General features: G+C 44.9%; 1 protein-coding gene across 1 annotated transcript in view; it reads right to left on the reverse strand.

The window, feature by feature from the left end:
- The window catches only part of LOC146809052 (uncharacterized), a 477,319-nt gene that overhangs the window by 387,941 nt on the left and 72,880 nt on the right, over positions 1-16,498 (reverse strand). The window contains exons 5-6 of the mRNA XM_085614821.1: positions 15,031-15,351; positions 14,451-14,765 (exon numbers count right to left, since the gene is read on the reverse strand). Of these exons, the coding sequence (XP_085470947.1) occupies positions 14,451-14,765; positions 15,031-15,351 (636 nt within the window). The remainder of the gene's footprint in view (positions 1-14,450; positions 14,766-15,030; positions 15,352-16,498) is intronic.

Raw genomic sequence — 16,498 nt, forward strand, 5'->3', positions numbered from 1 at the left:
CAAATCCGTCTTGACCGGCACAACCTATGTGCGCGTCAACACGCCTCCCCGGCGATGGTACTCACCGAGTAGCTCCTTGAAACGGAAGGCCTCAGAGAATGGACGGGACTCGATGACTGCGGACAGCGGACCCTCTGGACATCGGGACTTCGAAAACCTGGTGGGCCTCTGTATACCTCGGATCTTGCTCTCTCAGCTAGGCTCTGGTCGGGATACTTCGCACTTCTCACCGCCTCGTCTGGGTTGATCGCAGCCTCAGTCGCCCCCGCTTGACCGGAGGGAGCTACAGGAAATCCTGTTGGTACGCGTTATGGTCCGTCCAGCTGTGGCAGGAGACCGGGCCTGCAACGCACCGCCGGCGCGTGAGATGAGAAAGTGTCCCTGTTCGGGCGCCATTATGTGGTAAATATTCTTTTACCTAGACTGAATTTCATACGGAATCTAAAATAAAGTAAAATAGCTCAGAATAATAAGAGGCAGAATCCGTGGTATAAGAGGTTTTCTGAATGAGCTTTATTCCAAAATGGCCGACTCGAGTGGCGGCCTTCAGGTTCCGTCACCACGAGGGTTCAGGAAGTGAAGTACAATACTTTATTGACAAGAAGTAACTTTTATAGGTCATACATTACAATGAAACGAATGTAGAGGGTGTAACAATTGATAAGAGAAATGACATAGTAAATACGTAATCGAAACTAGGCGTAATAATGAGCAAGAAGAAACATGATTGGCTCTGATTATCCCACATAGGTGGATCTATAAGATAATACTTAACATAGATGCGCGCGCAGCAGCATGACGTGTAATTGACGTGCAACTAGGGGGTGAAGGGGACTTGACATTTAGCTCTACATGTGGAGACGAAAAGTCTGGGGGGTCAAGTCAACCTAATCCCAAATCATATCTAACATCCTATGTTTAGAGAACTATGTTATCCACAAGGAAGGACTCTCGGACAGAATCTATTCTATACTGACTGTGCGTGTGTGTACAAGCTGTCTACACTGAATGCGAGAGGATGGGAATATTCCATGGTGACAGGGCTATGAATTACTTGCATGAGGATGGAAAGGCCGAGTCCTTTGCTTGGAGCTAAAGGAAATGTTTGCCTAAATCACTAGACAGGAATGCATCGGCTGAAAAGCAAAGTAGATAATTCGAAGGTGAAATACAGCTTCTTGGCAGGCAGGCGAAACTGGCCGAGGCAGGCACCGTTAGCTGCACAGGGAGTAGGACAAAGTTCATGGATACAGATGCGAGCTCAAGCTGAAGCTGTCAGAGACAGAGAGCAGGGAAAGGCTTTGAGGACAGAATCGGGCCTATTCTGCCTGAACTGTAAAAATAGAGTAACTTAGCCATATAAAGTCGGTGGCCTTTCATACTTCATACTCGAATATCCAGCCCATTGATGGCGGATCTGACAGAGAACATGTTGATGGTGGACGCACATATGTTTGCGTCTTGGAAACTGGAACTGGAGGGAACATACATGTACTTGTAACATGCATATAGAATCGTTGGGGTCCAAGATAGGGGACATAACCGATGAGGAAAAATCCACATTTCCACAGGGTGATCCCAAGATAGACAAAAGTCCTGACTCTCTCAAGAGGAGAGCCGTTTAAGGTGGGGTTTGGACGAGTTTGCTTTGGGGGATTAAAAATCATGAACTTGGTCTTATCCAAGTTGATCTCTAGGCCTCGGGCAGTACAAAATGCGAGAAAACCATCCAAAATACGCTGAATGCCCGATGATGTTTTGGATAACAACAAAGTGTCATCCGCAAACATCAGAGCGGGCACTCTCCAAGTAGCCAACCTAGGGGCATCGTTGTCAACTACGTCAACCAGATGGTCGACGAGACCGTTAATGTAGAGACTGAACAAAGTTGGGGCCAGAACACACCCTTGGCGCACGCCCTTCCTAACAGGAAAGCGTGCGGACAAGTCGCCATGCCTCCCACACCTGACCTGGGCATAATTGCCGTTGTGGAGTCTGATTAAAATATTCAGTAGATAGGGAGAAAGACCCATATCTGCCAAGACTTTCCACAACTTGCCTCTTGGGACAAGGTCGAAAGCAGCACGCAGTTCGACAAAGATGAGGTAGAGGCTGCCACCCTCCACTCTCACCGTTTTCCAGTATAAAACCTGTAGCCGGAAGATCTGATCTATGGTTACAATCCCAGATCTAAACCCTGCCTGCAGTGTAGTCAATATCTTCTTTTCATCCATCCATCCCAAGATTCTATCTAAGATAATTCTGCCCATTAATTTCTGGGAGGTGTCAATAAGGCTGATTGGTCTATAATTTGCCGGTTTTAGCGGACAGCCTTTCTTGAATATGGGGACTATCTCCGCACCCAACCAGGTGTCTGGCAGATCAATACCCACGCTCACCAGGGAATCCTTATTCCATCCGCCGCCCGGGGGTGCAAACAATTGGCTCTCCTGTTGGGGCTCAGGGGCGGTGGACGGGGAACAGATCTTAATAATACCAAGGACAGGGTCGCTCCCTCTCGTGGGTTTACACTCCAACGGTGAATCTGAATTTGGAGGGTCGGCCAAGTCCCCATACAATTCTCCAAAATGCGTTTCCCATACTTGTGGGGCTATATTTGCAGTTGGGGGTCAAGGCTCCCCTACTCTCACCAGAGTTCACAATAGCCCAAAACGCCTTGGGGTCTCTTCGAGAAAGGGTTAGCCTGAGTTCCTGCCATCTTTGCTCCTCCCAGTCCTTCTTTCCCCTAGAAATGGCCTTCTTATATTCTAGGCGGAGTTTCTTAAGGTTAACCCTATCTTCGTTTTTTAGTGCTGAAAGCAATTCCCTTTTTGCTTTTCTGCAAGAGTCATCGTACCAGGGATGTGTCCTAGCCTGCTGCTGTTTTTTCCCCACGGGATTGAACAAATCCACAAACTTATCAACTAAATGGGTATGAATCTCGGTGGGATAGCTTGGGTTATCTACACTTAAATCCCCATTGCAGAAAGGAATGGTAGAACTGTCTGGTATATTTTCGCCAGTTTAGTGGGGGAATTCTGAAAGTAGGGCCATTTAACCCTCCTTCTATTGTTAGAAAGCGACACAGGAAGCGATGAGCTATTTGGATTGGGGGGAGGGTTTGTTAGGCCAAAGCTTCCCGGTTTGAGGGTTAAAACAAGGGCATTATGATCACTGTCTTGTCTAGGGTAGATTATAAACTCCTGTAGCTTATCCCAGTGTCTTGTTTCCATTAGCATATAATCGATATTGGAGTTTTGGCCTGGTCTGTTAAACGTTGGGAGCCCCGGGCGATCGGGTTTCAGTCTCCCATTACAGGCCCTTAGGGACAATGCAAGAGATAGAGATTTAATTTGGAGGACCAGCGGGGTCCAAACTCTAACAGGAGAAATTTGTGGTTCCCAGACATGCCAGAACTGGTCCTCATCGTCCAGATCTCCCGTGTCGGGAGACTCAAGGGGCTCGAATTGACAGTTGAAATCGCCTCCTACTATTAGAGGGGCTGGGGGGTCAAGGGACAATATGAAGTGCTTTAATGCATCAATGGTGCCAGATTCTTGACCATTCTTTACTGGTCTGGAATAAACATTTATTAGGGCAACCGTTGAGTTATCCTTTAGTGTTAGGAGTACACATTGGACGTCGAGGGAGTTTGTTGGAATCTGAACTGCCTGAACGCCCAAATGCCCCCCACCCATATTGAAAGACCACCCGAGGGCCTCCCTCTACCACTTGAGGTTGCCAGAATATCAAAAGTGGCATAGCCAATCCTCAGATTCTCCTCCGTAGCCCAAGTTTCTTGCATTAGACAGATGTCATGGCTGCCTGTGAAATTGCTCCACTCGGGAGTGGATAACTTGCTTTTTATCCCAGCCACATTCCATGAGAGAATGTTTATTTCCCCGTCCATTGCTCTGTTCCTATCCGATAGGTCACCATCGTTTAAATTTGGGCAGATTTCTCGAGTTTGGGTGTTGGTTTCCAATATGGTGTCCCCAAGGTTCACTCCCAGCAGTAAATCCTCGAGGGGAAAAACCCCATTGTTGTCCATAATTTGTCTTGCTTCCAGATCTTCCGCATCTATGTTCGTGAGGCGGGGCGTTGATACATAATCTAAAGTACTAATCACACAACTACCCCTATCTACAACTATTTGGGTACCCATGATTTTATCTAACTGGGGAGCAGGGCTCTGGATCACGACTGGTCAGTCAACCTCCTCCAACATACTGAATCTATTTTTTGGGGATAATAGTGACAGTAGGGGGATATTCTGGAATCGGTCCTCCCGAATTACCATTTCTCGTCATGATCTGTCATACGGTTTGTTTTTCCCCCCCGCCCACCTAGTGCCTCTGTTCTGCCCTGATCTGTGCTGAGATACTGGATAGAAGTAAGACAAGTGCAGTGGGATGATTTGGGTGTTAGACCTGGGGGGTGTCCTACTGCAGATATAATCTACAGCATGCGGGTGCCTAAAGTTGACAATTACACAATTTCCTACAATAGATTTGGGTGTAGGCCCAATCCAGTCTATTCTCCTTGCACCCAGTATTTCTCCAGAGGTGTTAATGGGGAGAGGGCTATTTGAATTAAACCAGTGCATACATTTATTTTTTAATTCCAGGTAGTCCTCATTCTTCCCTTGGGATAGAGGGGGGACACCAGCGAGCACAACAACGTACGGTAGGGACTCAGGCGGGAGATCTATACAAGGCAACACGGTGTTGAACCCCTCTCTATCAGTATTTCTGTTCACTTTCGCTTGATTGTCTAGACATTTTTCCCCCACTTCAGTAGCCTCCCTCTGTGTTTTAAAACTTTCAGTGTCTATGTCCCTGGACAAAGGAATAATAGTGTCAGGAACAGTCTTGACCAATAGTTGAGGGGGTACAGGTAAGGTCTTGGAGCTGGCGGGGGGATTGTCATAGGTGGGAGCAGAACTGGAACAGGGGTTTGCAGGGGAACTAGTCAATTGGGCTTTACCAAGGCCTGCATTATTAATAGTAGAAACCAGTCTATCCAGCCTAGATAGCAGAGGTTTAAAATGCGAGCCAAGTAACTGTTCTATATGTGCCTGGAGGTCAAGTATCATATGTGTGGCCCAGAGAGGTGCCCGTATGGGGGGTAGGGTAGGGGAACCATCAATCAGTATGGCGGATTTAGTTAGAGGCTTGTTTTTACTTAGTGCTTTTCTCTTCCCAGTCCTAGGTTTCTTGACTGCAGAGCGTGTTGCAGAAACCTTGTTTAGTGTAGAGTGGGATGGGGAATTAACAACCTCTAGAGCATGCGTATCACTAGTAGTGGGCTGTGCGCAAGGCAGCTCAGCAAAGGAACACATGAGGGAGGAATTAAAATCAGGGGGATTGATGGTAGCAATTGAAGCGTCCTCCACTACTTGGGAAGAAGAAGGATTTTCGGGAGTGATTGACAAACGCCTCTCCGTGTTTTCTATAGCTGAAGCCACAACTCCAATTGTTTGCTGAAGCATTATGTCGATGGCTGTCAGACTTGGGAGAGATTGCGACGTTGCTGTCTGGTGCCTGGTTGCTGGCTGGGAAATGGACGAACTAGGATTTTTACAGGTTTTACCATTTCCTTTCATGTTTACAAATGGAAAGAAACAATCACGTGATTTGTTAAGAATCTTCCCTAGAATGTTAAGCAACACAGGGCATTACCAAGGGTAAACAATTAGAAGTAAAATCCCAGAGTCAATTAGTTTTATCACATGGGCAAAACCTAATTCTTAGAATAACCAGAAACATCCACCTTTCATACTTTTAAAACAGTACCTTATGGGGTGGTGGGTCCAAATGAGGGGATGTCAGTAGGGTGGCCCTGCCCGGCCTCTAACGGTGCCTGACGGGCAAGGACGGGCCCGCCCTTGGCCCGGGCTTTGCCCGGGCGCTGCCCGGCCGCGTCCCGCAGTGCGGGGCACTCAGGGAGCTTAAATGCAGCCCGTGCGCTGCAAGATGATGTCGGCAGTTGGTGCCCGGAGAAAAGGACGCCGGGAATTGAAGTCTGAAGGTCCGTTCCCCTCACGGCGCTGAGCAAAGCAGGAAACCGCTGTCCTTGGCTCCCAAGTCGAGCCGTTCCCCTCACGGCAGTCTTTCAGGTGAGTCCAGTACCACCAGAGCTTGAATGTTTGAGAGTGCGTCCCACGCTGCGGGGCACTCCGGGAGCTTAAATGCAGCCCGTGCACTGCAAGATGACGTCGGCAGTTGGCGCCCGGAGCAAAGGACGCCGGGAATTGAAGTCTGAAGGTCCGTTCCCCTCACGGCGCTGAGCAAAGCAGGAAACCGCTGTCCTTGGCTCCCAAGTTGAGCCGTTCCCCTCACGGCAGTCTTTCAGGTGAGTCCAGTACCACCAGAGCTTGAATGTTTGAGAGTGCAAATTACAGTCGGCCTCATCCCACGCTCCAAGGACCCGCACCGGCTCCGCGGTCCCCGCTTCCGCCTCTCACGACTCCAGCTCAGCAGCACCGGAGCCCAAGCGTGTAGCCCTGTGTAGCAGTTCTGGTCTTACTGAAAACCGTGGCTCCAAAATGGGGTTCTCACTCTCTTTCCTCTCCTTTCTTTTATTTGCTCCACTGTGAAATGGATCCAAAAAAGAAAAACATTTTTGAAGGAAATGTCGTATTTTTCTGACATTTTAATTTCAAAGTGCAGCTTTGGTAATAAAAGGTTATACGTATGAAAATTAAGTAAATAAAGTAAGACAGAGTGGTAGCAAACTGGCCAGATTGATTTTATTCACATCCAAACACATTAGCGCCACTTTTACAGAGTTTGCCGGTGAAGCGCTATTTTTGCTTTCTTGTCTTTGTTTTCCCTCTGCTTGCAACTAGTGCACCAATCCCGGAGGTACTACAATGTGTGGATTGGAAAACAAAATGTGTACTGCGGCTCTGCTTCCAGGGATGTGGTCTTTTGACCAAACTGCTTATGTAAGGATATAAGCAATGGATATTGAAATGGGTCCATTCAGGCAAAAGAACTCACTGATTTCTGAATAGTGAGTGTAAAAGCGTTAAGGTAACCATGTTGTTCCTGCTTACATTTCACTTGGTTTGCTAAATTTTGCATTCCTTATGAGTGAGGATGTTGTTACTTTTTCTTTGTAGGTCGCATATTGCTCTTGTCTAGTGCGTAATTTAAATTGAGCCGCATCCAGGTGTTTATATCTGGCAACAATTGGGTTGTAGTTAAAGGCAGTGTGAGTTTTTCTCAGTGGGGCAGTATGGTTCAGTAGGGGAGAGGATGTGGCACTATGGCCAGAGCTGCTTAATTTGGAACTGGGGAACCAGGTTCTGCCTTAATGACCAGTCCACCAGACCACTCTCCTGAGGGAGCACAATCCCATGCTAGACCTTAGAAGGCCTCGCAAGACCTTAGAAGCTCTCGCAAGTCCTTAGAAGCTCTGGTGTCTTAGCACCAGCAGGTGGAACCTAGCATGGCAAATGTAAGTTAACCTTCAAGGCTTGTCCACCACAAACCTTACAGAGAAGTTCACCTCCAGTCTTGCGGGCAGGCCTATGAAGCAGCACACCCTAGAACAACAGTGACTCTGTCACCAAGGTCACAGGACCCTTGAGAAGGGCCAGCTTTAGAGCAGTGCAACTGGTGTGACCACACCAGGTGCTGACTTTGGGTGGAGGCATTATGTTTGCAAGTATGTTATGGTTTTAAAAGCGCTCATTGCCTCCTTCCTGGTCTCCAGCAATTTTCAGCAACAATAAAAATGTCATGATGACTCTGGTGATTAATGTTCTTCCTAGAGAGAGATCGGAATGTTGTCTAGTGGAAGTTTTGACTCATGGAAAGGTAGCTCAGAGGGTAAATGTGCCTGATGCAAAGAACATGTACCATGCAGATCACACAGTGCACATCATGTAAATAGGTCAGTGGGCTACTGCTTTTGTCAGAGAGATCCTTTTGTGACTTGCAGTTTATAAGTTAAAATCCTAACATAGAACAGTTAGCTATTAACTGCCATCTAAGAGCTGCATGTATAAATTAGTGCATAATGTTTTCCCCCCCAGTCTTTGATTATCCCAATGTTGCAAAAAGTGCTCTTTTGGACAGATATCAATTCTGATTATTAGAGAGAACCCCCAACCATACTATTACGTTTTAAATTCTGATGTTTGTGTTTCTCCAGACCAATCACTATTAAACTATACGGCCTACTAGTATGGTTGTCATTTGACTCCTTCACCTTGTAATCCTTAGTCTTATGTAACATTTCCTATACACTGATTTACACACGTATTGATTGTCTCTGTGTGATGTTTGTGATGTAAAGTGCTCTGACACCCTAAAATGGTATGAGTGGCGCTGTAAATCATCAAATTAAATGCATCTGAGATAGAGTGTGGTTATGGAGACTTGAGAAGCACTGTTAAAGAGTGTTAGTGAGTGGATCCATGGCAGAGGTGGTCATTGGGGGGCACTAACAAACATTGTTGCACAGAGCGCCACGAGCGCTAAAGCCGGCCCTGCCTTGTTTCAGCAGTAGTAGCTGCAACTCACCAGGGATTGGCAATGCAGAATTTGCATGCACACCAAACTAAGTTCGCAAACTTCACAGTCTCTCTGCTTCATTCACTAGCACTTTTAACATGTGCTGCCTGGTGTGGGGCCACTGGAATTAATTATGCACCAAATAAGGACATAATTATGCTGCAGTGTTGACTAAATTATGCATTAAAAAAAAAGGCTGCAGCGTAATGCAGTATATTTTCTGATATTTTATTATTTTGACATTTGTACACATGCTACCAGTCTCTGGAAACATTTTACCTCAATAGTACCAGTGTTACATACAAATGCAGCAGTGAGAAAGGTGATCAGTCAACCTTTGCAATAGGCCATCCACTCCGCAGCAACACAAATCAATTTTTTTTTTAACTTTTGATAGGTTTGAGTTATAAACAATGTATTAGTTTAAATGGTCAGATCATGCAGCAGATCTTGCATTAGGATGCAAATATGGCAGAGCCATGATTATATAGAAAACATTTGCAAACTAGGATATTTTGTCATTCATGTTTGAACTGCTGTTGTGGAAAAAGGGAGAAGTGCTGATGAAACTCCATGGCTCGGAGACAAATGGCATGTGCTTCCACATTTTATTGTATTTAGGACATTCTGTGATTGGAAACGTATCCCACTTTGTGAATGTATTTTAATGTCAATAACTCATTATAACCTTAAATAATCATGTGTATCCATTGTTTGATTAAACTGGGCAGTGAAATGCCAAACAAATACAAAAAATTGAGCTGGTTGCGCATTCTGGCCACACCTCTGGCTCCGTCCTCTGACTCAATCCTTGGGTTATTCCCGCCCTCTAATTCTCTGCCCACAGTTCCCCTGCTTTTTTCCCCCCTCATCGACCACTGATAGTACTACTGTATATGTTGTTGTTGTAGATGTAGAGAGAGGAGTAGAGAGAAAGCCAAGGCCCTGTCCAGCGTGTACCACAGCCGCTTTGTTGTCCAAACTTGGCGTGCGCAGCAGCCACGGCCACACAGGAATTAGTTTCACAATCACAGCACTTTGTCTCGACTCTTCACTTCTACTCGGGCCGTTCCCCACGAAATGCAGTTTGGTTTGGTTTCACTTTGTGGTCTCTCACTTGACTTAAGTCAACAACAAATGGCTGGGTCACCCACCAATACATTCTACAGCAACATTTTCTACATATAATTTCTGTAAAAGCCATTGGTTTCATTGACATGCAAAATAATCTACGTATAACATTTAAGATGTCTCTGCTCATTTTTAGAAAGTACAAAACATATACCGTTGTCTTTATTTCTGTTTTCATTCCCTTTGATTTTCCTTATGCACATTCCATGTAAAGTCGGCGTTTATATTAAATGCTTTTAGAACTATTTAGACAGGCAAAGATGTGAAAGCGAGAAGTTACGCCAGAGACATAGGTGGCCGAGCTGTCACAGTCTGAACTGATTTTACAGGTTCAGCTAGGCAAGATGGCGGTGACTGACAGTAAAAAACAGCCATCCGACTGCCCACTTTATACAGGGTGGGCGAATGACTTACCTCCGATGGTACTGAGAGCATAAGATTTACTCCGTCAGCTTTCACCTGATGGTACGCCCACTTCTAAATCAGGTGTGCGGACTGAGAGTCTGGAGAAGAGGGTACTCTGTGGTCATTGCATGTTCACCATACTCTCATTACCACTAATTTCCAGCAATCCACTCCATCTGATATGAGGAGTAGCTGCAGAGAGAAATTTTAAAAATGCTAAGCGCAGGCATCAGATAACTTGGCCTCACCGAACACCACTGGACGCATTAAAAGCCTTGTGATTATTGATTGAAATAACTGTTACTCCCTAAAACCGTAACGGCAAATTCGAGAGTATTAAGCATGCCTCAAATGCATTGACCTAGCAAATTGTTATCTTTCGCCACACTCTCACGAGCTTTGCTGTAAAGAGACCAAGGCAACACTTGTCTCTGACATTTCTGGTCTATGTAGTTAGAAAGGTTGAATCTTACCCCAAAGTCTTCAACAAAGCAAATGTTCCTTTGCTTCCTAAACGAACGGTTACGCGGGAATGTACTGCTAGAAAGCTGATGAAATAGTGCTTTAAACCTGTGCTTTCTACTCATGTTCCCTGGTGGTGCACATTTTTTTGATTTAAGTCGCTAGTGGGTCACTTTATTTGCTACTCATTCTTTGAAAGAGTACACTGAACGAGATGCGTCTTTCTGGAAGAGCCCCCCCCCCCAAAAAAAAACATTTTGCCAGCTAAGAGATCAAACACACCCTGAGCTCGATGCTGCATGAGTATCTTTCACCCCCAGTGCCATACAGCATTCCAGAATGTCAAAACTCTAATCTTTCATTACTTTAATTGGATAGTGCTTTTTAGGTGGGTATTTGTAGAAATGCTAAGTTGTTGACAGCAGAGAAAACGTGCTGCTCTCTAGCCCTCAGTATTTGCCAAAACCCTACCTATACTGAGCTGGTGTTGTGCAATGACAATACGAGGCAGCTGCTTATGGTACCCACAACAGACTGGAGGGGCAAGTTGCTGCTAGAAGTATCAGTCACCATGTCCCAATTGCCAGGCTAAAAATATGTCACATTCCTAAGTATGCCAAATATTCTTGCATAGTTAACAACAGGTGAGACTTTAAAAGACTGAGGTAGTCCGTGCAATTTAGGCTTTGTAGGATATGTGATAGCCTATGCCCATGCTGCGTCTCTTTGGCAACACCCTGTCAGTAAGGCTTGGGAATTCTCTATAATCTGAGCCATTTCACAGTGCTGTGCAAAACAGCTGTAGAACATGGGCCGGGTAAGATGTGGGCAAACACTGTTTACAGATTAAATTAGATGGGGGAACTACAGCACTAGTGACCTGCACAAAACAACTTGAGAAACAAGTTTTCACACCTCAGATGCTAATGAGGAGGCCTAAGGACATAGTGTAGCAACACTCCTCAAGCAGCGATGGACCCAAAGACTTTAATGCAGCTTGGCCCATGGCAATTGCCTGTCAATGGCAGCGAGGTGTGGGACCCCTGCTTTCTTTCTCATATCTTCATCATTTAGGACAGCCTATATTCATCAGCACACTTTGTGCAACAGCATAATGTAATTCCCTGATCCTGGGGATCACCTGAAAGCTGGGATTAGCTAGCGGAGTAGGCATGCTGGAGCTATATAGGTTTGTTGCACACAGTGTGCAGAAGGTGTGTCTGCAGGGTATGAGTGTCTTCACAGGCTCTGCAAAGAAAGAAATAGATATCTGAGATGAGAGCATGTAAAACATTAATGTTTCTGTGTCACCATATATAAATGATGTAAAGAGTGAGTGGGACAAGTGGAATTTTTAACAGGACATGTAGATTTCTGCACTATTTTGTCCGTTGGACTAGTAGATTATTAAACAAATTCCACACCCCTGCAATTCCCATCCCATCCAGTCCACTCCCAGCGCGAAGTGTGTTGCAGGCGGTTGGGCGCTCCTCGCCTGTGAGCCTCAGCCTGACCTGCCCTGGCTGAACCAAGGGGATTCATGAACATGAATCTCTTCAAATGAAATCTCAATATATTCTTTCATTTAATTTTTCTGACTGATATGTTGATCATTGACTGGTGTGGTGTGACTGTACTATGAGGAAGGCAGGCTCCCTTGCTGAAATTCATCTGACTTTTCGCTGTGCCCGTTGAGGATGTGGGTGGAGCTAATAGCGGAAGTGGGTGGAGCCTGTGGAAGAAGTGGGTGGAGCCAAAGAAAAAGTAGGTGTGGCCTCCAACAAAGATTTGAGCACCTGCACTTCAAATTTTACAAATTAAGCACTGCTTGAGAATTGGTTATAGTATAGATAGTAAAAGCATCCTTGGATGATATTTCAATATTTATTAAAATCACATTCCGTTTTCACCAAAATTACTGGGTTATCAAAGTTGCCACTTGCTACACACATCTCCAAAGATTTCAATCGAGGGAGGACCACAATCCCATGCACAAGTTTGCAGTTTTTCCAAATGTGCTTGCGGCTATATGCCTTAAATATACCATTTGCTAATATTTATGCTTTAAATGCATTTGCTAATATTTTTTTTAAATACCCCATGGGTAAAATCCTAAAAAAAAATGTACAGTGGCATTCAAAATAGTGCACCATCTCACCCATGGAGCCAGTGTGGATGAATTTTGATTAGAACTCTGTCCATCTCGCCACAAAGATGTTACCGGTGGGCCAGGCCCCCGAAACATACAAACTTGACTACTAGCATGACTGTTTTCCTGTGAATGTTTTCCCTGGTTTCGTACATGGAAGGATTTCTTACTACAATTGGCAAAACAATCCATAAAAAAAAAAATAACCTCCTGAGTGAAATTGGACTTCGAAAACCGACCAAACGTGTTGGGCCTGAGAACTCGAGAAACAGGAGATACCGCGGTTGGTGCAGTTTGTGTGGGTCCGAACTGGCAAACCCCAAAATTATGTTGGTATGATTTCTCCAAAACAAAGTAAAATTGACTTTAATTTGGTTAAATATTGTGAAATGTCTGCGAGGGTTCAAACGCTACTAACTCGCTTCTTCCTGTATTAGGTACACCCTGCTTAACAAGTCTGCTCGGTAACAGCAGTTTGCTTATAATAATTGTGTTACAACAAACAAATGATGGACGGAATGCTGACAATGCAGACATTCTCCCCTAGTCAAGAGATCTGGGTTAAATCCATCGTTCTTTTGCCCACTACACCACCCCAGTTTAGCCATGTCTAAACTGGGGTGGTGTAGTGGGCAAAAGAACGATGGATTTAACCCAGATCTCTTGACTGGGGGAGAACGTATGCATTGTCAGCATTCCGTCCATCATTTGTTTGTTGTAACGCTTTTCGCCCTAAGTGGGATGGGTATTCCCAGACGTGGGACCCGTGCTCACTACGCCACTGGAGTCAAGCTATCCTGGCTGATGACGGCTGACAGCCAGAAACTGGTCCTAGGATGCTTGATTCCGGTCCAGGGAAGACATGGCTTGGCAGTTCGGGCTGGACTGTTCCCATGAGGCACAGGGTCAAGACTGATTTGCATATGGCCATGTCTAAACTGGGGTGGTGTAGTGGGCAAAAGAACGATGGATTTAACCCAGATCTCTTGACTGGGGGAGAATGTATGCATTGTCAGCATTCCGTCCATCATTTGTTTGTTGTAACGCTATAATAATTGTGTGGCAAAAATATGAAAAAGGGCTTGAGTTGTTGAGCGCAATTGTGATGTTGGACAAAAATATGAGGCGTCCACTCAGCCTTTCATCCTTCTGAGGTCGCTAAAATGAGTACTATCGAGCTGTGTAACAATAAACATCTGTTATTCAGGGCCAAGATACCCATTGCGGTGAACTTGTGCTTTACAAATACACGCTAGGTTATGTTAATATAGCTGTAATTTAATTTACAGGCCCCACCTATACCTAAAACACCCTATGTCACTTTCATTTTTATCGACTCAACCTTACAAAGATCTTCCATAGGGTTTCAACCTTCTAAACATGCAATAGCTTAAGCACATTCAACAAAGCCACTATGTCATATCTTATTACACCTTACAGACATTTCTTTTGGACTGGATGTGATGGGACTCTTACAAATTAAAGCATGATCAGGCAGCCTACCTCTAAACCATCTGTACTTTATGTATCACTTTTCTGTGTACCATCATACAGAATAAGCTTTGAGAGAGTGAAGTGTGAATGTAGGAATAGACACAGCAACAAGAAAAAGAGGAGAGGCTAGACCCACTATAGGACTGTCTTCCATGCCAAGACAAGATTTCCTGGCCCATTTTTTTGATTTCTTAGTTTGTGTGTTAGTGTCAAACACCCAGTACCTCATAAATAAAGAATGAAGCTGGGCTCTTCAAACCAAGGCCTCCAAACAGCCAACTTACTGTGTACATAGACCTTGATGTCCCTTTGTGCAAACACTTGACCTCCTCTTTCCACTCTCACAGTGTAGAGTCCGCCATCGGAAACCATGGTGTTGGAGATGTTGATGGAGCCATCACCATAAACTTCCAGCCGCCCTTGATAGGAATATTCTACGGTCAGCAAGTTTCTAGAAGCAACCCAGACTGCCAGGGTGCTGGAAGCATTCCTCCAAGTGATGGTAGCATTTGGCACAGCCGGGAGGTATGTGATGGGTATGAAGATTGCATCACCCTCCCAAACCTCCAGCACGGTAGGCGCAGATATCTTGACTTCCTCTGCAAATTAAGAAGACAGTGATATAGTATGAGAGATGAAGAGAGACACAAGCCTTCAAGAGCAAAAGGTCTATAGGACGTTGAACTACTGGTCCCATCAGAATTAAGTGGCCAGGTTGTGCCTGATGAGGGTCTAAGCACCAACACATAAATTATGTAAAAGGAAATTAAAGCAACAAATGCATTCTTTCTCCAGTTGGATAAAGCCCCTTAAAATACTTAAATGCAATTTCCTATCCTACTGAAACCACCAAAGCAAACTTACCATAGACAGTCACTGGTATAACTGCCAGAGCAGGAAGTATATCAGCTCCTTCTGACACCATCACTGTGTAGTTGCCTGTGTCCAAGGTCGTTGACCTGGAAATATTGATGGATCCTGGGTAGAAGATCTGCAGCCTATCGAGGTAGGCTGTGTTTATCTGCAGCTGGGTTGAATTTACCACCCAGGTCACCAGTAAGTCAGAATTCCTCTTCCAGGAGATGGTTGCAGGCAGCAAAGTTGGGGAGAATGCAATTTGAAGAGAGAGTACCGCGCCATGCACGACTTCCAGCATGGTGGGATACGAAAGAGTGACAACATTTGCTGCAGTGACAATAAGAGAGGGTTAATCATTATTTCTTCAAAGTTCAAAGAAACAAAATCTGATGAGCATAAGATGAATGTCCATGAATATACAATAGAGGCTAGAAACACGATCAAGGAAAGAGTAAGAGAGAGAGAGAGAGAGTCAATTACAATAAAAAAGCATGAAATAAGCTGGTGTAGGAAAAAAACACTTTTACCAAGCATGCAGTTCTAAGGTTGGAAATGCTAAACATGGTTAGCAAAAATGTGACGGGTGGGTGGGGGAGTGGAGAGAGAAATTATGGTTTCTATCTACAAGCCCAAGGGGTGAATACTGTGCTCTCAGTTCATTTTGAGCTGCAAATAGTGACACTAAAGCAGCCATAAATCTTCCAGTATCATGTGTGGCACTTGGGGATCAGGTCTGTGGTTTCTGATGTTCCAATAGATTGGCTGTCGCATGATGGACACCAATATCTGGAGGCAGCACACGATTAATAACTAAACCACAAAGGGACTGTGAGTGGGTGCACGTATGTTGGGCAATTTCTGGTACAATCTAACCTAGGGTCGGTTTGACAACTGATTTAAATTGAAGATTGGAAAATTTAGTCAGGGTGCACAAACGGTATGATGCTAGGAAACGCATGTTGGCTGGTTGTTTTAATTTACTGACACTTTTTGGATCTCTGCTCCATTTACACTTCTATTGTATCATACTATGGATTTTGAGCTAAACTATTACAAAAACAAAGGGCCAGCTTAACTGATCCTACACACAACTTGCTGCTCTGCATTGTGTTAAAGGGAAAGAGCAGAAATGCGCCATATCTACCACAATGTGGTGCACTTCTGCTCACTTCTAGAGCTGGTGCACTTCAGGCAGCCTAGCTAGCGCCAATGCAGACATCTTTGCATTATGGTGCATTGGTGTCTGCGTTGAAAGCAGAATTGTTTTTATGCAGCAAGAGACTCCTTCCTGCACATAAACAACCCCTTTAGGCATTCTCCATTTTCTGTGTATGCGCCAGAATACGGCACACTTAGAAAGTGGAAATAACGAGGAGAAAAAAAGATCGTTCTACTAGTTATGCTATCCTCTGGGAGGCGTAGCGATTTCACATAGCTCCAGGTTTACAAACCTTTGTAATATTACATTTGGCTA

The sequence above is a fragment of the Triturus cristatus genome, chromosome 7 (assembly GCF_964204655.1).
Source record: "Triturus cristatus chromosome 7, aTriCri1.1, whole genome shotgun sequence".
Classification (NCBI taxonomy): Eukaryota; Metazoa; Chordata; class Amphibia; order Caudata; family Salamandridae; genus Triturus; species Triturus cristatus.